Source organism: Chiroxiphia lanceolata, chromosome 12 (genome assembly GCF_009829145.1).
Source record: "Chiroxiphia lanceolata isolate bChiLan1 chromosome 12, bChiLan1.pri, whole genome shotgun sequence".
Lineage (NCBI taxonomy): Eukaryota > Metazoa > Chordata > Aves > Passeriformes > Pipridae > Chiroxiphia > Chiroxiphia lanceolata.
The window spans coordinates 9836995-9856866 of NC_045648.1; the positions used below are offsets into that span (position 1 = coordinate 9836995).

Genomic DNA, 19872 nt, shown 5'->3' on the forward strand with positions numbered 1-19872 from the left:
ACAATAGAGCCAGCTCCTGATTCACACTCTCTTGGAGCCTCTCTTTCTTCCCTTACAATAGGAGAAGGTTTAAGAAATCAGCCTGCATAGGCTACAGTAGCTGTTGATGACCACATCACAAGTAAGATATTCACAATAATTGGCAGTCATGTGTTTCCTCAGAAAAGCATTACTTTCCACTGTCTCTGAGAATTTAAGCCTGTGAAACACAATATGAATAAGCTGTTGAGAATGAGACTGCTGCTATACACAGCCTTCAGCTACAATTAATTAAAAAAATACATAAAAAGCATGTGAATTCAAAGTCAACAGCAGATTTTCTATGCCAGTACCATGGCTGAGCTTTCAAAACACCCTAAGGCAGAAAGGTTCTGAGCTCACCAGCCTCCAAATACTGTGAAAAATCATACATCTTTACACAGAGATCCTAAACTGGCTGCAGTTTCAGAGCACAGCAGAAATTACAAAAGCATCTGACACATATTAAGGCTTTCTTCTTCACTCTTTAGGCTTCCTGCTTTTCTAAACAGAAACACCACTCTAAAAATACTCCCAGTACACACCAGAAGATGCAGTCCTCCCACCATCTGGGTTATCCCACATGCACAACCACCATGAGAACAAGGCCTACAAAAACAGCAGGCAGAGATAACACACACCTACATCAAAAGGTTTCAAACTGAAAACAGGAAAAGAGATCAGATGTGCCAGAGGCTGACAGTGACAGGACACGAATTCATGAACAGTACTTCCTGAAGGTTAATTAAAAATAATTATATTTGAAACTATATTTAAAAAAAAAACCTGAGAAGAGAAAAGAAAAGCTGAATTCCACCAGACTTGCACACGATTTAATCAGCCCTGAGGAACAGTCTGCCCTCGCTTATCAGCCAGTGAGATGTGGTCAGACACCACACGAGTTCTGCTTGGTATTTTATCAGCCAAATGTATTATAGTCAAGGGATCATTGCTGATATTAAATGAACAGAATGGAAGTGATCCTTATGCCAGTCCACTTTCAATTTAAAGAACTACAATTTAAAACTTCCAACCTAAATAAAAAGCATTGCAAAGAAAACACTAATGGACTGGAAGGGTATTATCACTATGTAAAAGATACATAAACTTTAAGTTACGTATGAGCTTTGTGTCTATTAGTTCTGTGACACCAGAGGAAGCAATCATTAGGGTACAGATAATGCACAGCACTGCAGTTTTATATACTGGAATGTATAGAAAAACAGCTAAAACATGACTCACTCTGGGGTGCAGACCTGACTGCAGTAATTCCAGCAAATGATCATAACACAAGAGTTGTCTTCTAGATCTCACTACCAGACACTGAGGTGAAAACCAATACACACATGCTATTTTCAGTGAAAAAAAAAATACAGTTGGGTAAAAAAATTCTAGGGGGAAACCAACAAGAACACATCTTGTGAATTACTAGATTACAAACAGAACCATGGTGACTTTTTACTACACCAACCAAGTTTGCAACAGTGTGTCATGCCTGACTTTGGCAAGGTCTTTAGCGACCATGAAAAGTTAGCTGCTGACCTTTTATAAAGCAAACATTCATTTACTTAACTGTAACTTCAGAGAAACCAAGCTGACAGGCACCAGACAAACGTCCCAGAAACCTCCAATGCATGTATAAAATCCTAAGTATTCCTTGCTTTTCTCCTGGATTCTCACAACTTCAAATTTAAGCCTACACACAAAGGTGATCACTGCTAGTCAATACTAAAGCTGTACATAAAGACACACAGAAGAGGCAGGCTATTTACAGAAAAAAAACTGAAATGCATTTCTGGTGCAAAAAAGTTCTGCAACAGTTCAGTGGCTTACTAAGAGTAAATAGAGTTATTCTATAACTCCATTTATTTTACTTTAATTTACCTTTTTATGACTATACATCCATACTACTCTATATCTCACTTAGAACTGTGGTTTATTTCAGCTGACCAGAAGTCTATTTTAGCATGGAAATACTATCTTTTGAAAACATATAGATCTGTCACTTTTTTGATATTTATTCACATTTCTGAATAAACTATGAAACACAGACTGTTTTAATCCACCTTCTTCACCCTTCAGATTTTTTGTCATTAGGTTCTGTCAGCATTCAAATATCACTCTTATTCCTTAATCACATGTCCTGGCACAAGTCTCATTCCCTCCAGTATTCCTCAGTGTCCTCTGGGACATTAGCCAGTTTTTGTCATCTGCCCCCATTCTCCTTTGGGAACACTAAAGGAATTAATTTCATTCTTTCCCCAAGCAATGCCTATCTCAGTGCTGTTAACAGTTTTTCCTTGGCATCTCCCATCCATTCAATACACAAAGGTCTATGTCTCCTTCAGTGATCCACTTGGAGATTTAACAAGCCATCTTTGAAAAATACTTTTTTACACTCTGCATTTGCTTGGATTAGCAGTTTGTAAAAGAATTCCACTAAAAGATGGAGTCCCAATATTTCCATTTTGCAAGTTCCACCTTATTTTTATTAGTTCAATGACTTCACATGTCTGCACATGACTGTGTCTCTGTGTGTAAGAGATAAATATTTCCGTTATTTAGACCTGGATATTTTGACCTAATACATATATATATGCTATTTCTTCTGTTATTTTCCCACTACTGTTTTGCCCAACATCTTATCTGAATTCTTCCAGAATGAGCTCTCAAGAAGTGTCTTATGTTACCACAGGTACAAAAAAAAAAAAAAAAAAAATTAAATTCCAGTATCCTATTCCTGTATGTTAATTTCCTAAAGAGTATTTAAAGATTATTTCTTTCCCTAAAGAAAGGCTTTTTAAATCAACTGATTTTAATTCCTTGCTCAGTCCTGCCATCAAAAATAAGTGGAAACTTTACCTTTGACCCATCCAGAGAAGAATATTCCATGACTGTGCATCAGAATTCCTTACTGTAACGAACACTGAAAATCATACCACAACTTTTCAATAAATGCACAGTCCAATCCAATCTATTCTACTGTTCCTTTTTGCCAGTACTACTAACTTTATCAGATTCCAACCCTCCTTTGTTTTGTTAGTGTTTACCTGACATCTAGGCAGGATTAAGTAACTTGCACTGTTACCAGCTGCTAGACAAGATGGCACTTGTTGTGGTTACCTCTCTAACTCCCTCAGTTAAATACCTTCTGATTCTTGAGTTACACGCTCACCATAGCAAAGGCTTCATCACTTACCCACATAAGTCAGATGCAAAACAAGCCAAAACTTTGAATACATTGTCCTTGGATTTGTTTACCCTGCAAGTCCAGCATTTTCTCAAAGGAACAGTGAAAGTTAACTAAAAGATACAGTTGCATGACATTTCTCAGGATCAGTACATTCCATGAAGCAAGCACACTACTGAAACATTAGATACAAATATTTAGCATCTCTATATCCAAACAAAGTGAACATTCTGCACTTGGGCTGCTGACAAGCTGCACATCTGAAGGAAGACCTAGAAAGATGACAGCTAAGCACTCAATGAACCTTTATTTCTTCCACTCTCATCAAGACAAGAGCAGTTACTGGATTTGCCTGAATACACTAATTTCAATATTACCACTACCGTTAATGACAGACAGCAGAAACACAGATCTCTTTGGCTTGGAACAAGCCGGCAAAGCAGCTGAGGCTTCTAAACACCTTCAGTGGAAGAATCCTACTGTGGCCACTTCCTGAGCCCTGTGGGGCACTCTTGTGCCATGGAGTTCAGCCAGTTCACCTGCTTGACAGAAAGGAGCTCCTCTCTTAAAAGAAATCAGCTATACTATTAAAGCGAAGCACATTACAAAAGAGTTAATGGGGTCAGGAGAAGATGAAGGGTCATCCTGGAAAAGCATCTAGAAAAAGAGGGAAAACTCTAGAAACATCTGATACCCTCTGCAGGACAAATACGTGGCATTCCAGGTAGGATAATAAACCAGCGCTTTGTGGAAGATCAACACAATGAACTATTTAGGGGAAAGCTGCTATCCTACAGGCTGCAGCTTTAACTGAGGCCTCAAAGCATGATCACGAATGCAGCACTAAACAACGAACACTAATAACTAGAAGACCCCAAGCCTCAAGCAAGAGAAGGGAACGGGCAACCCTCTCCTGTGAGGATCAACACAAGAGGCTCAGAGGCAACACCACAAGCCAAGGACCCGGCGGTAACGCCGAAGGAGACCCTTCCCGAGATGATGCCGCCGCAGGTCCAGGAACGCGCCGCGCGGGAGCGGGCGCTGGGCGAGACACCCACCAACAGCGGAGCCCGCCGGGGGCTCTACCCGCGCTCGGGGCTCTGCCGCCCGCCCGGGAGAGCTCTGCCACCGCCGCCCTTACCTGGCTGGCTTTGTGAAACTGCTTCTTGAGCCCCGCCACCGACATGTTCCCCCGCGGCCCCCGGGCCGAGGGCCGGCAGGTCGCGGCAGGTCCCCGCGGCCGGCCCGGCCTCTCGCTGCGCCGCCCGCGCCGCGCCGAGCATCGCCCTCCCGGGCCCGGCCGGCGCCGCCCCATTGGCCGGCGCCGCGGTACATGCAAATGAGAGCGCCGGAGCCGCCCGCCCATTGGACACTTTGCGGTGCTATGCAAATGAGGCGCTGGCAAACGCCCACGCTGCGCTGTCGCTTGGAGACGGCGGGGGGGGCTCGGCCGGGGCATCCCTGCCTGGGAGGGCACCGGCACCGGCACCGGCACCCACGGGCTGCCAGAGGCTGCCTCCACCTGTCTTACTTCTAACGAGGCTCAACATTTCTCTTTATTCGTGTCACTTCTTGTGGTTCAATGTAGCATCTCTAGCTGAGCTCGTTAACCTCAGGTCTGTTATTGTAGGCGGTAATTTAATTGCAGCTTTTAAAACACAAAAGCTTTTGCAGTGGTCCAGAACGTGACTGGTTAGCGCTGTGCGTCGGAACAAATTACACTCGGTAGTGTGATTCCATTGCTGCATTGGTCCTGCTCGAGGTTCCAAAACGCAGTCTCCCACTTGGAGGAGCAGATGGACTAGAAATAGCTCTGCTGAAAGGACGGGTTAGTTGTTTGTCTGGTTGTTATGAGATGGATAGATTGATCGTATACTGAAACATGACTGCGTATCAGGAATGTGCCGATATAAATAAGAGATGTGGTTCTGCCTGCGTGGTAAAGCACTTCCAGGCGACGCTTAGATTGTGGGGAAGATAAGCTCTGTGATATGCTGCTCCATCCTGGCTCTAAGGACACTCTGGAGTTATGATTCAGCTGAAACTTGTGCAGGGACCCGGGAAGCAGTTTAGAGATAAGCCTTGCTGGCTGCAGCAGGGCTCTCTGTTACTCACTGTCACGCTTACTGCATTTTTATTGGGTTGGGAGAGAAAGGCATTTCCAGGGTGTGTTACTGTTACTTCTTTACAATAGCAAAGAGGCAAAAAATACAAGAACTTTCAGAGTGATTGTCATACTGTAATTTGGGAGAAAGGAATCACTGTCTGCACCTGTCAGAAACAATTATTATACCACTGTGAAACAAAGTGCAAAGACAAACACATTACTGAGTTAAGGAACTGGCTGTTACTTGACAAAGGACTCTCTGTGCAGGAGAGGAAGAAGAGAAAGCAAAGAGGACAGTACCAGTCAGCATTCCCTCCGGAAAACAAACTGCAAGGTGAAGCCCTTCCAGGTTTTCGGAAATGTTTGAAAACAATCCTGCCACCACCATGCTATCTGATGCCATCTGCGTGTAGAGAAAGAGCATTCTCAGCCTCCTTACAAGTAAACAGGATCACACCACAGACACCTGATTTCAGCACCAATTTCTCTTCCGATTTGAAACTGGCAGCACGATGTTAACTGTGCAGGCCAAAGTGGATATGGCTTACAACAGTGACACATTTGTAGAGATCTCAGGTGTGCAAATAAGGCCCTAAACAAAGATACTGGAGATCTGTAAGAGGTATTAAAGTAAGCTCTTACTGTTCCAGAGAATTAGGGAGAGAAGGCGGCTTTGGCTAATCTTTGGCCTTAAGAATGGGTGGACCAGAAGCAAAGAAGGAAGGAGTTCGAAATAAATCACTGTGGAGAGGAATGAATGGATTATGGAGTCGCCGTGGCTGTTAGCTGTAAAATTGGATTAGATAAAGAACTTGAGTAAAGCTGTATGTCTACAACTTCCTTTTTTTTTTTTTTTTTTAAATCCTGCTTGTAACCCAAGGATAGCAGCCATGTTGTCTCTGCTGAAGTGATACAAGAATTTGCAAGTGGGAAATGCCGTGTGGAAATTTCACTTCATAGCCTAATTGCTCAATGATACAGACAAGGAGAAAACCTAATTAGTGATCCAACCTGAATAGTCCAGGTGTTAATGATTTGGTGGAGGCACCCTGAAAAAGACACTAGTATTCAATTCAGATATAAGCAAAAGTTATAGCTTGTATCCAGTAATACACAGTGGCTAGGGATTTCTAAAGGATTTATAATCACATAGTTAGATTTTATGGAAAAAAAGGATTGTAATTTGCTGGATGATAATCCTTAAGTTTTATGAGAAGTTACTGATTCAGTCTATAAAATGAGAGAAATGAGAAATAGTACAAAAAGTATGGGAAGTGGTTCAGACAAAAGCTGACATGATGGGAAAAAAAACAAAGCTTCTATTAAAAATAAATGTTACAAGCAGAAGACAGGCCAGGAGATAATATTACAAGAGCAGAATGAAAAATGTTTCATAGAGCCTGGGAAAAAGGGGACTTTCACAGCAAAAGTTCTAAATGTCTGGATATTTAAACAATAACTACAGTCCCACTCCTTAGAAAATCTCAAAGTGCATGAGAGCAACAGATCATGGCTCCAACATGTTACTGAATTGAGTGTGCTAAAATGGACAGTGAAACTTGTACAAACTGAGAGCTCCTAACTGGGCTCAGATCAATGCAGTGACTAAAAAATATGCATTTCCTACTTATATGGGAGAACAGGGCTTGCAAATTGGTTCTGTGAAATTCAAACAACACAAATGGTTAAACTGGATAAATGGTTAAATTTATAATTCACTTGCATTTCAGTGTGGATAATACTATGTAAAAAACACTATCAGCAGAAACTCAATATGAAGATGTGGCAAACAACCTTGTAGGTGTTTGGTTTTCAATCAACAAATCATCTTATGTTTAACAGCTGAAATTGCAATAACAGCCATATGAAGTATTAGATTTTCAGCAGAATGAAAACTAGAAATATTTAAAAAATTATCCAGATGCATCTTAGCAGTTGAAATTACTTGGAATTTGAAGCCAACTACATTGCCTACATGGCAATTGTAGGAATTTGTAGGCAACTACATGTTGGTGAAACGCAATCTGGATATTTTGTGGTTACTGCCATAAAAGTAAATGTCAAAAAGGGGAGGAAAGATGACTTTGTGATGAAATTGTATTGTATTTGATTCTGGGCCATGCTGACTACCTCAGTAAAGCACTTATCTTGAATATTTAAGCCTTAAGGAATAAATAAGTTACCGTACATAAGTTTATGATGAAATAAATTTCTATACATGGCATTAGGAGACCTTGAATGTACTCAGCTGATCCAGGACAAGAGTAACTACAAACAACAGAGAACAAGACTCTCAGACACATTGTCCTTACAGACAATGGTCTGTAAGGACTATAGATATCTAATGACAGTGCAGATTACCTGGTTAGTTTTCATGTTAGTTGTCAAAACTGTAATCATAGGCTGTGGTTTTTTGATCACTGGAAAAGAACATATTGGAAAACTAGTGTTTAGAAAACAAGCGTTCTGAAACTATGCCATTTGAAAGAACAGTTGGCCCATGTCCCACTCTACAAGTGCAAACTTGGAGAAAGTTTTAAAAATAAAGCAGGCTCAGATAAAAGATTGTGGGGGTTCATCTGGTTTGACAATTCAAGAAAAAAAAAAGAGGAGATTACTAAACTAAATTGACACTGGAACTTGAGTATTGACACAAGTAAATGAACTAATGTATAACATAGCGTTCCAGAGTGAAATCCAAAGGACTGCAACACTGGATTTGGGACTGATTTAGCTAATTTCCTGGTGTCAGCTCCTAGGTTTGATGTTACAGGACACACCTGGAAGCTGACATTGTGAAAACAATGCCAACAGCAAACTACCTCAATAACAAAGTCAAAAGAAAATCCTTCTAAAAAATATGCCTGAGACAGTAAGTACATCTCATGAGGCTGTTTCAGCACCCTTTCTATGAACTTAAATAATTATTTAAAATAAAAAAAAAAAAGTTGGTGATATGAAAATATGATCATGTACGGGAGTAGGTTAACACTATGTTTTTGTTTCTAGAACATAACCAAGCAATTCTGCGTATCAGCACATTCTGTGCAGATAAACTGGCTCAGGTATTTCTGACAGGACTTTGCATTGCAGTATAGATTACATAAGAAATCAGAAGAAACGGAAAGGAACAGACAACCTTCTCTAAACAGCCAGCACTGGCCAAAACTTGGAAAGCTCCCTGTTCCAAATGGACACTGCTGGCAGTCAGAGTGGGAATATGTGGCCCTGGGGCCGGCAGACACTCTGGCTAACCTACTGCAGTTGTTTAGGATGCTTATGTTTGCTCCCCAGACCTTCTAACTACATGTAGCCAGTGAATTATTTCTGGCATATGTGATTGTTCTTCTCAAGCTGACTTTCCATATGTGTTGCTTTACTGTCCTCCAGATCTTTGTGCTTCTCTTGTCTCCTTGTATTTGTATTCCACATGCCTCCCTGTGATCCTGCACATACCTTCTGTCCTCACTTTCCTAAATCTCTGGCTGTTGTTCTGCAAGTGTCAATAACAAAAGTTTATTAGGTCTTATGCCATTAAATAATAAAGATTGCTCTAATTACATATTTCTTTTAAAAAGACATATAAACAACTTAGGTCAACTTAAAATCTAGATATAGATATTTTTTAAAAGTGAGATATGTGTATACTATAAGATATTCTGGTTTTGAAAACTCAACAACCTACGTTTTTGTGTATGCAGCTCTGTCACGCTGAAGCATGTAAAAAATTTCAATCCTAATCTTCCAAAATATATCATGTGGATGGACTCCTGAACAGCTCCAACTTGGAGATCTTGTAGCTTTTAGGTGCCTATGTTGGTTTTGGTAGCAGTTTTTACTATTAGCATATACCTAGGCATTCGGTGCTCTCAGACAACTCTAGACTGTTCAACAAAAATGAGCTGCATGTGTAAATTACAATAAAGATGCAACTGTCCAAAATTACTCCACAGTGGAGACAAATCTGGAAACACTGGAGTATTAGTTACTGCTAATCCTGGATACCCAGAGCATTTTTATTTCCTCCACACTTGAGATTTCTAACTTGATAAACGACTGAAAAAAACTGTAAGATGTTTCCTTTTGGGTAGGTCTATTGCCCTAAATGGAAATATTTCCGTTTTCTGACCAAATAGGAAAAAACCATCACTTAAATGCACCTGTGGCCACGGGGGTGCTGTGCTGGGGTCTCCATGTGGGGCTGCTCAGGGAGCAGCAGCTGCACTGTGGGAGTTGGAGTCTCACCAGGGAAGGGAGGGGGGTTGGTTCCAAGTGGAGCTGGTTCATGGAGGTACAGCAAGGTAACAAATCCACGAGAAAAGGCAGGGTTGTTAAATGGACCCACAAATGTTTTCACTAAGGATAAGGAAAAAGAACCCTTTTTCTATTGGAAAATAACAAAAAGAAATATGTGTCCGTTTCTAAACTGAAAATTCTTAACCTCTTCACTGGGAAAGAAAAATCAACCTCTTTTAAAAACTTATTTAAGAGAAAACCAAATGTAGATGTATCAGCAATAACCACATAAGGAACATTCCTCTTTTTGCTGGCCTTTCTAAAATAGCTATGTTCCTTCTTATTAAAGATAAGGCAAAAGCAACTCTAAATGAGTCAATGTAGAAATGTGCAGAAACATTTCTCTGAAACATTCTCTGAAATGTTTCTCTGATTTAAACAAACTGCACCTGAGTTCTGTGCTGCTATTTCACAGGTAACAAAATCAAGGTACTGATTTTCTGCACACAGCTGTTCATCAGAAAATGCTGGCATTCTTATTGCTGACAATGCCAGCACAAAATCTGAAGTTGCAAAGTTGTTAGAATAGTAAACACTAGCTTCAGAAAGGTGTAAAGGATACTCATGCTCATGGTAAAACTACTGTATCACTCTGTTTCAAAGCAGAATGTTGTACCATGATGCTGTAAACTGGATCACTTTGAAATCCAATCTAGAACTTAATTTAACTGTTACTCAGGTATAAAACAAAGGTTTAAGTAACATTTTAGTAAGTCTTGGTCTTTATAATGATCCTTTTCAGTGGAAAAAGGCCACACCTGGAATGCAGTGCAGAAGCTCTTGAGAATAATTATTTATTCAGCTTTATCAGAGAATAAAAAATATAATCAGCAAGAAATCTGAGTAAAAATCTGCAAGAACACAGATTGCATGTAATAAGAGGAGACAAATAGTAAAATAAAGTAAAAAATCTAGTGGTTTATCTTTTCCATGTATAAATATGCTTAATTATATGTTAACTTGTGTTGCAGAGTAGAAAGTTGTATCAACTCTGAGACACCAAGTCCTTACATAATGCACAATGTGAACATTTCAAAGAGTCTGACTGATGTTTAAAAGCAATTTGAATATCAGTAAGTATCTTGTAGCAAGTTTGTGAATATTCAGGCATACCTAATTTTAACAAAATTTTTACAACATAGATGTTGTTTTGCTTTTAGTGTAATTTAATAGGTCTTTTGGGATCTGCCATGTTTGAACATCTGGGAAACATCATATGTTGTCTGTTGATCAATGAGGCAACAGGAAAGGCATGATGTGACACAGATGTTAAATATGGCAATACTCCATAGACCAACTGGATCACAAATGGGAATGATCAGACTTTGAAAAATCTGATTAAGATTCATTGACTGGATAAGATTCAGTTGGTCTCTTTCCTTAAATTTCTTAACTGTTCTTGTAACAGTATTATAGTGGGTATTATTGTGGTCAGTGAATTATTGGAAACCAGCTTATTTGGGGCAACAAAATGATGTAACTGAAGACAAGGACTTTTACTATCAAATACTTTACAGGAAGATGAATACAACTTGCCAGATCCCTGCTGTCTTGTCATGAAGATTAATGTGTACTACTGGATAACTCTGCCACTCCTTGTAAAACACAGAATACATAAATCAAATTTATTGTATTAGTTTAAGCCTCAGTTAATTGAGTAACTGCCACTATAGTAAGAAACCTTTTTCTCCCTCATATGCAAAGAAGAAATAGTGTATATGAAATCCTTTAACTGTTACCCAGGAATGCCACCTCCTGGTTACGTACAGAAACGCCCTTTGAGAGAGGGGGGAAAAGCAGCTTTGATTCCATAGTTACCAGAAAACCATTTCAATTAATTATATGTTAAAAATGCGTGAAACAGAGACATGCCTCCTGTCAGTCTTCCCATCTTGCTCGTTGAAATGTAAAGGTACTCAGATGTTTACTTTTCTAAAGAAATTGTGTAGCTTAAAATAATAAACACACCTGACATTGACAGAAACAACCTTAAAACTCTTGTATTTAAAGGTAGCAGCTGAATCAATATCATGAATGAAATTCTGACCTGACTGAAGCTGACAGGGCTTTTGCCACTGACTTCAGTGGGGCCCAAACTTTCAGCCTGTATTTTTTGAAAGCTACTCTTATAAACTGGGTTTGAATTGTCAGAAGTTTTAAAGAAAACCAGACATATTCTTCTGCAATTTAGTGGGCACAGGATTATAAAGATGAAACTCGTCATGCAAAAAATGATGGTAAAGGTTTTCAGAGTCAGAGACCTCTCTTTCCCTATGATCAGACCAGATTGGCTGTTACTTTTATTGCTTGGACTTCTCCACCAGTAGACTTACAGTTGTTTGGTGTTGCTAGTACAGGTTGTACCAGAATATGTTCCTTGAAGCAATCATATTATAATGGTGTATTGGACTCCCAAATGAAAGCAAAATTCTACTCTGGCTGCTAGGATGATATACAGACAGCAGGGGAAACAAGCCAGGGAATTTCTTTCACCTGGGGAAGCAAATAAGAAGCATTTCTCCAGTGCATGAAGAAGACTATTTGGGCAGACAGCAGCTGAAAGCCCCTGCAGTCACACATTACTTTAACTCTACTGCATTTAACTTATCCCTTATTTTTTTTTCCTAACTATTCCAGCTGCATGATCTCTGCAGACATAAATTCTCAAGTCATAGCTAAAAATAATTTCAGTGAGCCCAATCCTAACTTAGATATTTCAGCAGTAAATACTCAGGTTCTTTTTGGGTCCACCTGCCATTTTCTTTCCTATGTCAAGTATAACACAGCAGAAATGGTATTCAAGCTGACAAATCACTTAATGGAGACACCAGACTGCTTTTAATTTGCCTAATCTGCCTAATATTTTTTAATATTGTCAGAAAGGATTCAGTGGAACAGCCTGTATTGGAAGAGATTAAAAAATAGTGAATGCTATTGTATATTAATAATGGATGTTATCTGACTTGTTTGATAAAAGTTTTCCTTACAATTAAAAACTTTCTATCTGAATACAGAAGATAAAGGAGAGAAATGATGAATTTTATTATTTTTCCTTTTTAAAGTTATGTTAATTGTAATCGGTTTTGATAGATTGCAGATATGTGGTTCTTCTGCAATAAATAAAAATAGCATGAAGTTTTATCACTCTTCTTTTCTTACTCCCTTCTTTGGAGGAAGAAAATAAAAGACAGGGATTAAATTGAGATTAATCTATAGCTCTGCTCTTCCTACAGTGCCATACTTGCTTGTTTTTCTGATGGGTCATCTTGAAACTATGACCCAAGCACTGATACATGGAAAGCAAGTACCCACTTACTCAATCCATCTGAACAACTGTCCACAGAGTTTGTTATTTCTCTCAGCTGCTATCTGAGAAATCTGTAAGAAGCCATTTATAATTTTGACATGTATACTAAATTTTGACATATATACTAGGTAATGGAAAGCACATTTGTGAGTCCTGCTTTTTTTTTTCCCCTCCAACTTTGACTTATAACATTACAGGGCTTCCAAGATTCTGAAAGTATTATGCTTTTCCTTTAATGAAGGTGATTATGATCAAGGTGCCACAGAGACAAGTGTGTGTTGGGTGACTTTGTGGGGTTTCCTAAGAGGGAGGAGAGGTTGAGCAGAGAAGTGCTCAAGGGAAAGAGAGAAGAATGTTCCAATATGAAACGGTTCCAACAATTTAATATTAGTGATACTATCTTCTATCTGTAGATGGCAGTGATCTTCCACTGCCTGCTTCAGGAAGAAAGGGGGAACAGTGGTGGTGATGAAATCCTAAAATTAAAACCACTGTGTAAAACAGATGTGAGGAAGAGAAGTCATAAGGTATAGGAAGGTATATCCCTTATTGTATTGCCTTCATGTGATGAGAAAATGCATTGTGCCATTTAGAACCTATAAATTTCTGTATCAAAGGATTTTGATGACAAATTCCAGAATATTGTGTTTTGAAATTTATCTATGATTAAAACCCTCCGTTGGCATTCTGGACTTCTCGTACACACCTGAGATACATTTCATTCATTTAAATATGTTTATTCAAATAATATCAAAGCCCTCTGGGTACTTGGCTACCTCCTTCATCCGTTGTTCAGCGGGTCTGTATTACCTGTTTCATTTTTAGCTGTTTTTCTCTTGACACTTGCATTAGTTTTCACTATCATTCAAATAAAATGCAGTAAACAGTGTGTAAGGCCATCTGGGTATACTTCATTGAGGAGTGTGAGGTGAAGCCCACTGAAATCAAAGAGGGTACTTATATCAGTTTCAGCAGGCTTATAATCTTACCTCCCATGACAGAGAATCTTCAAAGTACAACACGAAGTCTAACCTTCCCTTTTTGTCACTATTTTCAGCTGTGGTTTGTTTTTATCATACCAGTTCTGCCTATAGAATTTTAAAATATGACATTTTCATGAAGATCAGACTATAAAAACTACATTTTTGAAGTTCTATTTTAAGCGTCACATAGATCTAGTCTAACATCAGATTTTAAATGGTATCTAGACACACACATGCAAATGAAGTGCTTAACAGGATTTCAAACAGCATCTAAATTGCATTTTAAAATTTGCTTCTGAAGATTATAAGTATCAAGGAGACTTTGAGTATTGTTGGGAGAAAGATGCCTACGATGCATGTATATGCAAAGTGGACACAGAGAAGTACCTAAGCGAGTTATTTCTTAATACCAATTGTTTTCAGTAGAAAGTGTATCACTGCAAAGAGCACAAAATACAAAACTATTCATCTGCTTCTGAGGCAGCCCGGTTCAGTTTAAACTGTATGAGCATTCATTACCTTAGAGTGACTCTGAGTTGAGACATTCCTCAGCAAATCATGAGGAACTATTTGTCTCGGGTCCTTCCATTTAACATTAAGCCATTTCATTCCTTGCTGCTGAAAGATGTTTTGCAATATCAGCACACCTAATCTGCAGCCACTGTTGTGTCACTGCACTCGAGCAGAGGCTTGTCACTGGTATGACCAGTGGCAATTTTGACAACCTCTAGTGCAGAAAGCCACTATAAATTACTGTGCATTGCTTAAGTCCTTTTTGGAAAGCTTAACTGGGAGTTTTATCCTTCTGCACAGGAATATATCACAACCAATATGTTCTGGAACAAAAAGGACATAAACTCTTTATCCCAACAGTAAGCTTTCCAGTAGGTAAGATAAAATCATCCACCTGGCATCACTGTCTTTAGAGCTTTCTTATACATGAATCCTACATTTTCTTCTCTGGATTTTGTCACTTCTTTCTTGCAATGCCAAATAGCTTTTTCTCTTCTTTACTGACCACGCTCTTCAGTTCTTTGAAAAGGAGCAGCAGTTTCTCTAACTAACCAGTCCACGTTGCTTAATGTGCAGTTCTAAAAATGGATTTTTTTAATGAGTGAATGGTTAATCTTTATATTCCATTGTCAGAAAAATAATCCATTAATCTGTTCCCAGAATGAAGTACAGTTTCATAATATGGACTCTCACTGAAAAAAAAAAAAAGAATGGGAAAGGGCAGCTAAGGAAGAGTGTATGGTCTTATTGCCTATTTATTTACAGATGTGCATATGTCTGTATCCAGACATGCCTCTTCCCTCAAACCACTGGCAGGGCACAGTACACAAAATTAATTTTTTTAACCTGCTTATATTGCTCTCCCTCCAAAAAAGACTATTGTGAGGTATTAAATAAAACCTAGGTTTAATATGTCCACTCATGCTCTAAATGCAGACAGTAAGATCCCTTCTTTGGGAGTTACTTTTGGCCACTTCACAAAAATGTCAGCATTAAAATTTTGCAAAAAACCCATTTAGTAAGCCCTTGGCTCAGTTTGCTTTAGATACACTTACAAGATTGTTTGCAGCATGAACTCAAAGTGTGCAGGACTCTGCCTAACTCTCCCATAGCTTCCAGTCACGCTGCCTGACTTGCATTGTTACTGTCTATCTTTCCTCCCTTCTGCTTCTTCCCATTCTCATTCTTTTGCTCCCTCTCTTCATCTTTCTAATTCATTCCACATGCCCTTGAATATGTACCATGTAAGCTGCTGTTTTGCATTCAACATTTGTTTATCCTGGGACTTATCACAGTATCTGAGAATCTCATAACTTTCACAGATTTTTATCCTCTTGAAGCCTTTGTGAAACAAGGAAGTGTATGTCAATTTACAGGTGGGGAGTGGTCACACTGGAGATTAAGTGAGGTGCTCAGAGCCCTGCTTAGCCGTGGGAGCTGTATTCAAGTATTTCTTGGCTCCTGATCTCCTGTATAGATTGAACATTCCTGTCGAACTACATCTCCTGCACTGCACCACAGCCTCTTTTCACAGTGAGGACAGGCCATCACTCCAGCATTTTTGTCCTCTGGGAGATATGGATTGGCTGGGGAGACTCTTTTTACATTAGAACAGGGACAAGAGACACAAGTTCAGAAATTTCAGGAAACCCCACTGTGACTTTCCAAAATCAAAATTTATGGATGGGTAGAAGAGGGAATGTGTGTGGGAATGGGTTCAAGTGTCTGACCTACATTTCCATTCCCCCGAAAGAAACCAAAGAATCCTAAGGAAAAAAAAAAAAAGAAAAAAAAAAGAAAATTCATGCAAAGCAGATACTTTACTCATAAACAATTAATGATCTAAACATGTTGGCTTCTGAGGAAAATTCTATAATGGCCCTAGTTGTATCATTGGCTGGGAAAAAAAGCACATAACTAAGATTTCATTACAATTAATCTTTTTCTTCTCATTTCTGAATATCTGCTGTAGATTTAGCCATCATGAGTTTTTTGCAATAAAATTCACCTACCTGTACGTCAACACAGTTAGTCTCTTAAAGTTGGTTCCAAATTAACTTTTTCTAAGTTGTCAAAACATAGGACTGTGTATCCATGTTTTACGACTCAAGGGGTAGATTCCAAAGCAGTGAAAGGAAGGCTCTTATACATAAGGACTGAGCCTGGCAACATGTGAAATTTGGGTGCCAGATTATTAAGTATTCTGATTTAGCCACGATGTGAAACTCCACAGTGAGCTCCACAAATAGCTTTGCTGATACTGAAGTAGTGACCTCTGAGGCTTTCATGTGACTGTGCTGCCAATGGGTTGTCTGGTCCACTGGGGCACCACTTTCCTTTGATTTATCTTTGAGTCTGAGGATTTTTTTTTTTTTCAGAGTAGTAAGAAAATCCTATTTCAAATTCATTATTAGAGCTATCTGTGCTGTCTGGCCCCAGTGGATAAATCCTAGTAACCAGATCTTTATATTTTCCATGGACATATGTACTGAGTTTAAAACAAGTCTCATGCAGATAGATGTCTTGTTTTCTTTATTAATTAAGGGAGATGGGGAAGGGAAGAGAAAGGGGTATATATAATAGCTCACTTACCTGAGAAAAGCTGTGCAGCTGGGTGTGATCTGTTGCATACAGCAGAAAATATGCATCTAATTAATCGGATTCTCTTGAAACCTTTAAAAAATTGGTTTATAGCAAGTGTTATCAGAAAAACATGGTGATAAAATAAATATTTCAGCTATTTCTGTACTTTCCTGCAGGCCAAACAATTAAAAATAAAGAAAAGAAATTAAATGTCTGTGTAAAGCTGCTTTGGTAGTGAGCCTGTATCTCCTGTTCTCACGACTCAAACTGCTTTGCCTAGTGAAAATGTTTCAAAACTGACATAGAAAGAGTCTGCATTCTGCTGCAAGCATAACTTCCACTGAACTGTGTAAAAACAAGGCAAGATACAATGTCAACACAAAGAAGAAAAGGTTAAATTACAGTCCTTGTACATTTGATGAGTATTGCATAAGAAAGCCTTTTTCAGTAAATCAGTTTAGTGCTATTTTTTGTTGAGTATTAAAAACATTGCATCAAAATCAAAAGTTTCTAGGTGTATCTCAAAACAGTGAAAGTAACATCTCTACAGGCTACAATAGATATCTTAAATCTCATCAGAAATTTGTCCAGGGGACTTGATCTGTCTGCTGAAGTTTTGCACAAATTGGCTCTATTGCCTCTACGCCCAACTACCTAAACTCACCTACATAACTAGAGATATATCTTAGTCTCTACTCCATGTTTTATGCAAGAGAGACAGTTAGGGGAGTAGTGTCATCACCCTCACAGCAATTACAGCTGCTTACTGAATAGTCAGATGCTGTGCAAGGAGCACGAGCACAGTCCAGCTAGTTTCAAGAAGTACGTTTAATGCTAAGTACTGACAGATATAAACAGCATCAGCTGATCATACTCTGAATATAACACAGGATTTTCCTCACAAACTTCCCCAAAAATTACCTTTTGCACAGAGGAAGTCTGCAATGCAGTCAATGTGCAAAGACTGTGGGTCTGCCACACGGGGCTGGGCTTGAGACAATGCCGGTTACTTTCATGACTGGATTTTTCCTTATATTTTTACTCTCTGAGCAATTCTCTTTCTCAATATCATTGTTATTCTATTTTTTTGCTTCATATTATCAGATACATAAATATGTGGAAGCATTTTACCGGAGTTCCAAAGCTTCCTGAGAAGTGACTGACCTTTATAACTCTTGGAGTATGTGCAGTTAATTGAAAAGTTCTCCTATGTATTTTCTCTAAACAATGGAGAAAACACATATGCTAAACAGAACCTCATCCAGGTATATGTGTAAACTTGAGAGAAGAATGCAAGAGAGTTATTTATAAAAGGATGAAAATATTAACTATTACTTAGTGCCAAATATATTCATGGTTCTTATCTGTTCTTACAAGCAGCACTCTATTCATATATGGAAGAAGCAATTTGAAGCCACGGCAGCTGAGCTACGGTAATTTTGATATAATGGCAAGGAAAAGATGCCAACAAAGTACCTTTTATGTGTGTGTTAAACTTAGCTTTGCTTGACAGTGTGCCCACTGCAAAACATACACAATACCTATAGGAATGATAAACAGAGCCTTCTCCAAAGAAGACTTTATTCACTTCTCTTGTAACTTAGTTAATAATTTAGTGCATAATTAAACCTGTCAATTCCTTATCTGTAAAAGGGATGCATCAGGACTTCGGTGAGTCTTGTCCAGGCACATTTCAGTGTCTTTTGAGAGGATATATCCTGCTAAGTGTGTTGTGCCACACCTACTATCCCAAAGCCCCAGTCAAGACTGGGGCCTCAAAGTGTAACTGCAGTAACCAATATAATATAAAACATTAATTTTCTTCTGGTAGCTGCAGGCATTAAGACTTTAAACAAGGAATAAAAAATACTACTGTTTGACACAGAAAAAGTATGTAGAGTTCTGGATATGCTTTAAAATACCTTAGTAATGCATCTCTCTTTAAGTCTTGTAAGCCAACACCGTCTTATTAACTTTTAATATATGAAAAATACTCACTATAGGAAATGCAATGTTACTAATGAGGTAAAGATCTTCCCCCTCACTGTTATTTCCTGTCCATCTCCGTGGTAAGTAACCATGTATCTTTGGATATGGACATGTACAAGATAAGTGGAATAGCTACTTACCCATCTCCAGTCCCAGTGGACCTTGATTAGCTGGTAAAAAGGCAGAGGCCACATCAAACCAAGGCTCTACAGAACAAACCCGAAGAACTGCATTAAGATTCTGCCCTTGTAGTGCCAGCTAGTGAGATTTTCACACGTGGGGAATACTGAATAGGACTTTCTAAAGCTAAAAGATCTTGCAAATCACAGTTTTGACCCATCACCTACTAGTTCCCAGTAAGATAATACAAAGAAAACTGCAATAAAAACATAGAGAAATAGCCCCTATTCCAGAAAATATCTCAGACTTTTAACTCACAGCAATGTTCCCCTTGTTAAAAAAGCAAAGGAAATGTATTTGCTTGTTAAACATTGCATTCAAAAAAATTTTTCCTTACTGAGGATTGCACACAGCTTTCAGGTACTTTTCTGCAAGCCAAATACGGACAGACTTTTTTTCTAATATAAAATGCAACCCTTCTGCAGTCTAATCAAAAGTTAGACTGCCAGATCCCAAATGATACCAAAAAAAAAGGTCACATTAAATTTCTAAGGGTCATTATTAAAAGCATGTGGAATGTTCCCTCCAGTAACTTTGGAATTTAATTACACACTGTCTGGACACTCAGAGTATTCCTCATAGGCAAGGAACAAAACATGTTGATGTTAGAGGCCACACAGAAAGCACTCTCTTGCTTCCCTCTGCCCATCCTCTTGTACCTGGCCCTCCCTACCACTCTGGCCCTCCCCTAAAGACAATAAGTATA

General features: G+C 38.8%; 1 protein-coding gene across 2 annotated transcripts in view; it reads right to left on the bottom strand.

Annotated features, from left to right (window-relative positions):
* The window catches only part of SH3GL3 (SH3 domain containing GRB2 like 3, endophilin A3), a 61637-nt gene extending 42462 nt beyond the window's left edge, over nucleotides 1-19175 (bottom strand). Inside the window, exons 1-2 of one of the 2 annotated variants that reach the window (XM_032700380.1) lie at nucleotides 19127-19175; nucleotides 17007-17087 (exon numbers count right to left, since the gene is read on the bottom strand). Coding sequence is in view for 1 of the 2 variants with exons in the window: in XM_032700379.1 (XP_032556270.1) it covers nucleotides 4350-4394 (45 nt within the window). In the remaining variant the exon portion in view is untranslated. Of the gene's footprint in view, nucleotides 1-4349; nucleotides 4470-17006; nucleotides 17088-19126 lie in introns of those variants that run through there. The other variant, XM_032700379.1, reaches the window with a different exon arrangement.
* Nucleotides 19176-19872: the final 697 nt, after the last annotated feature.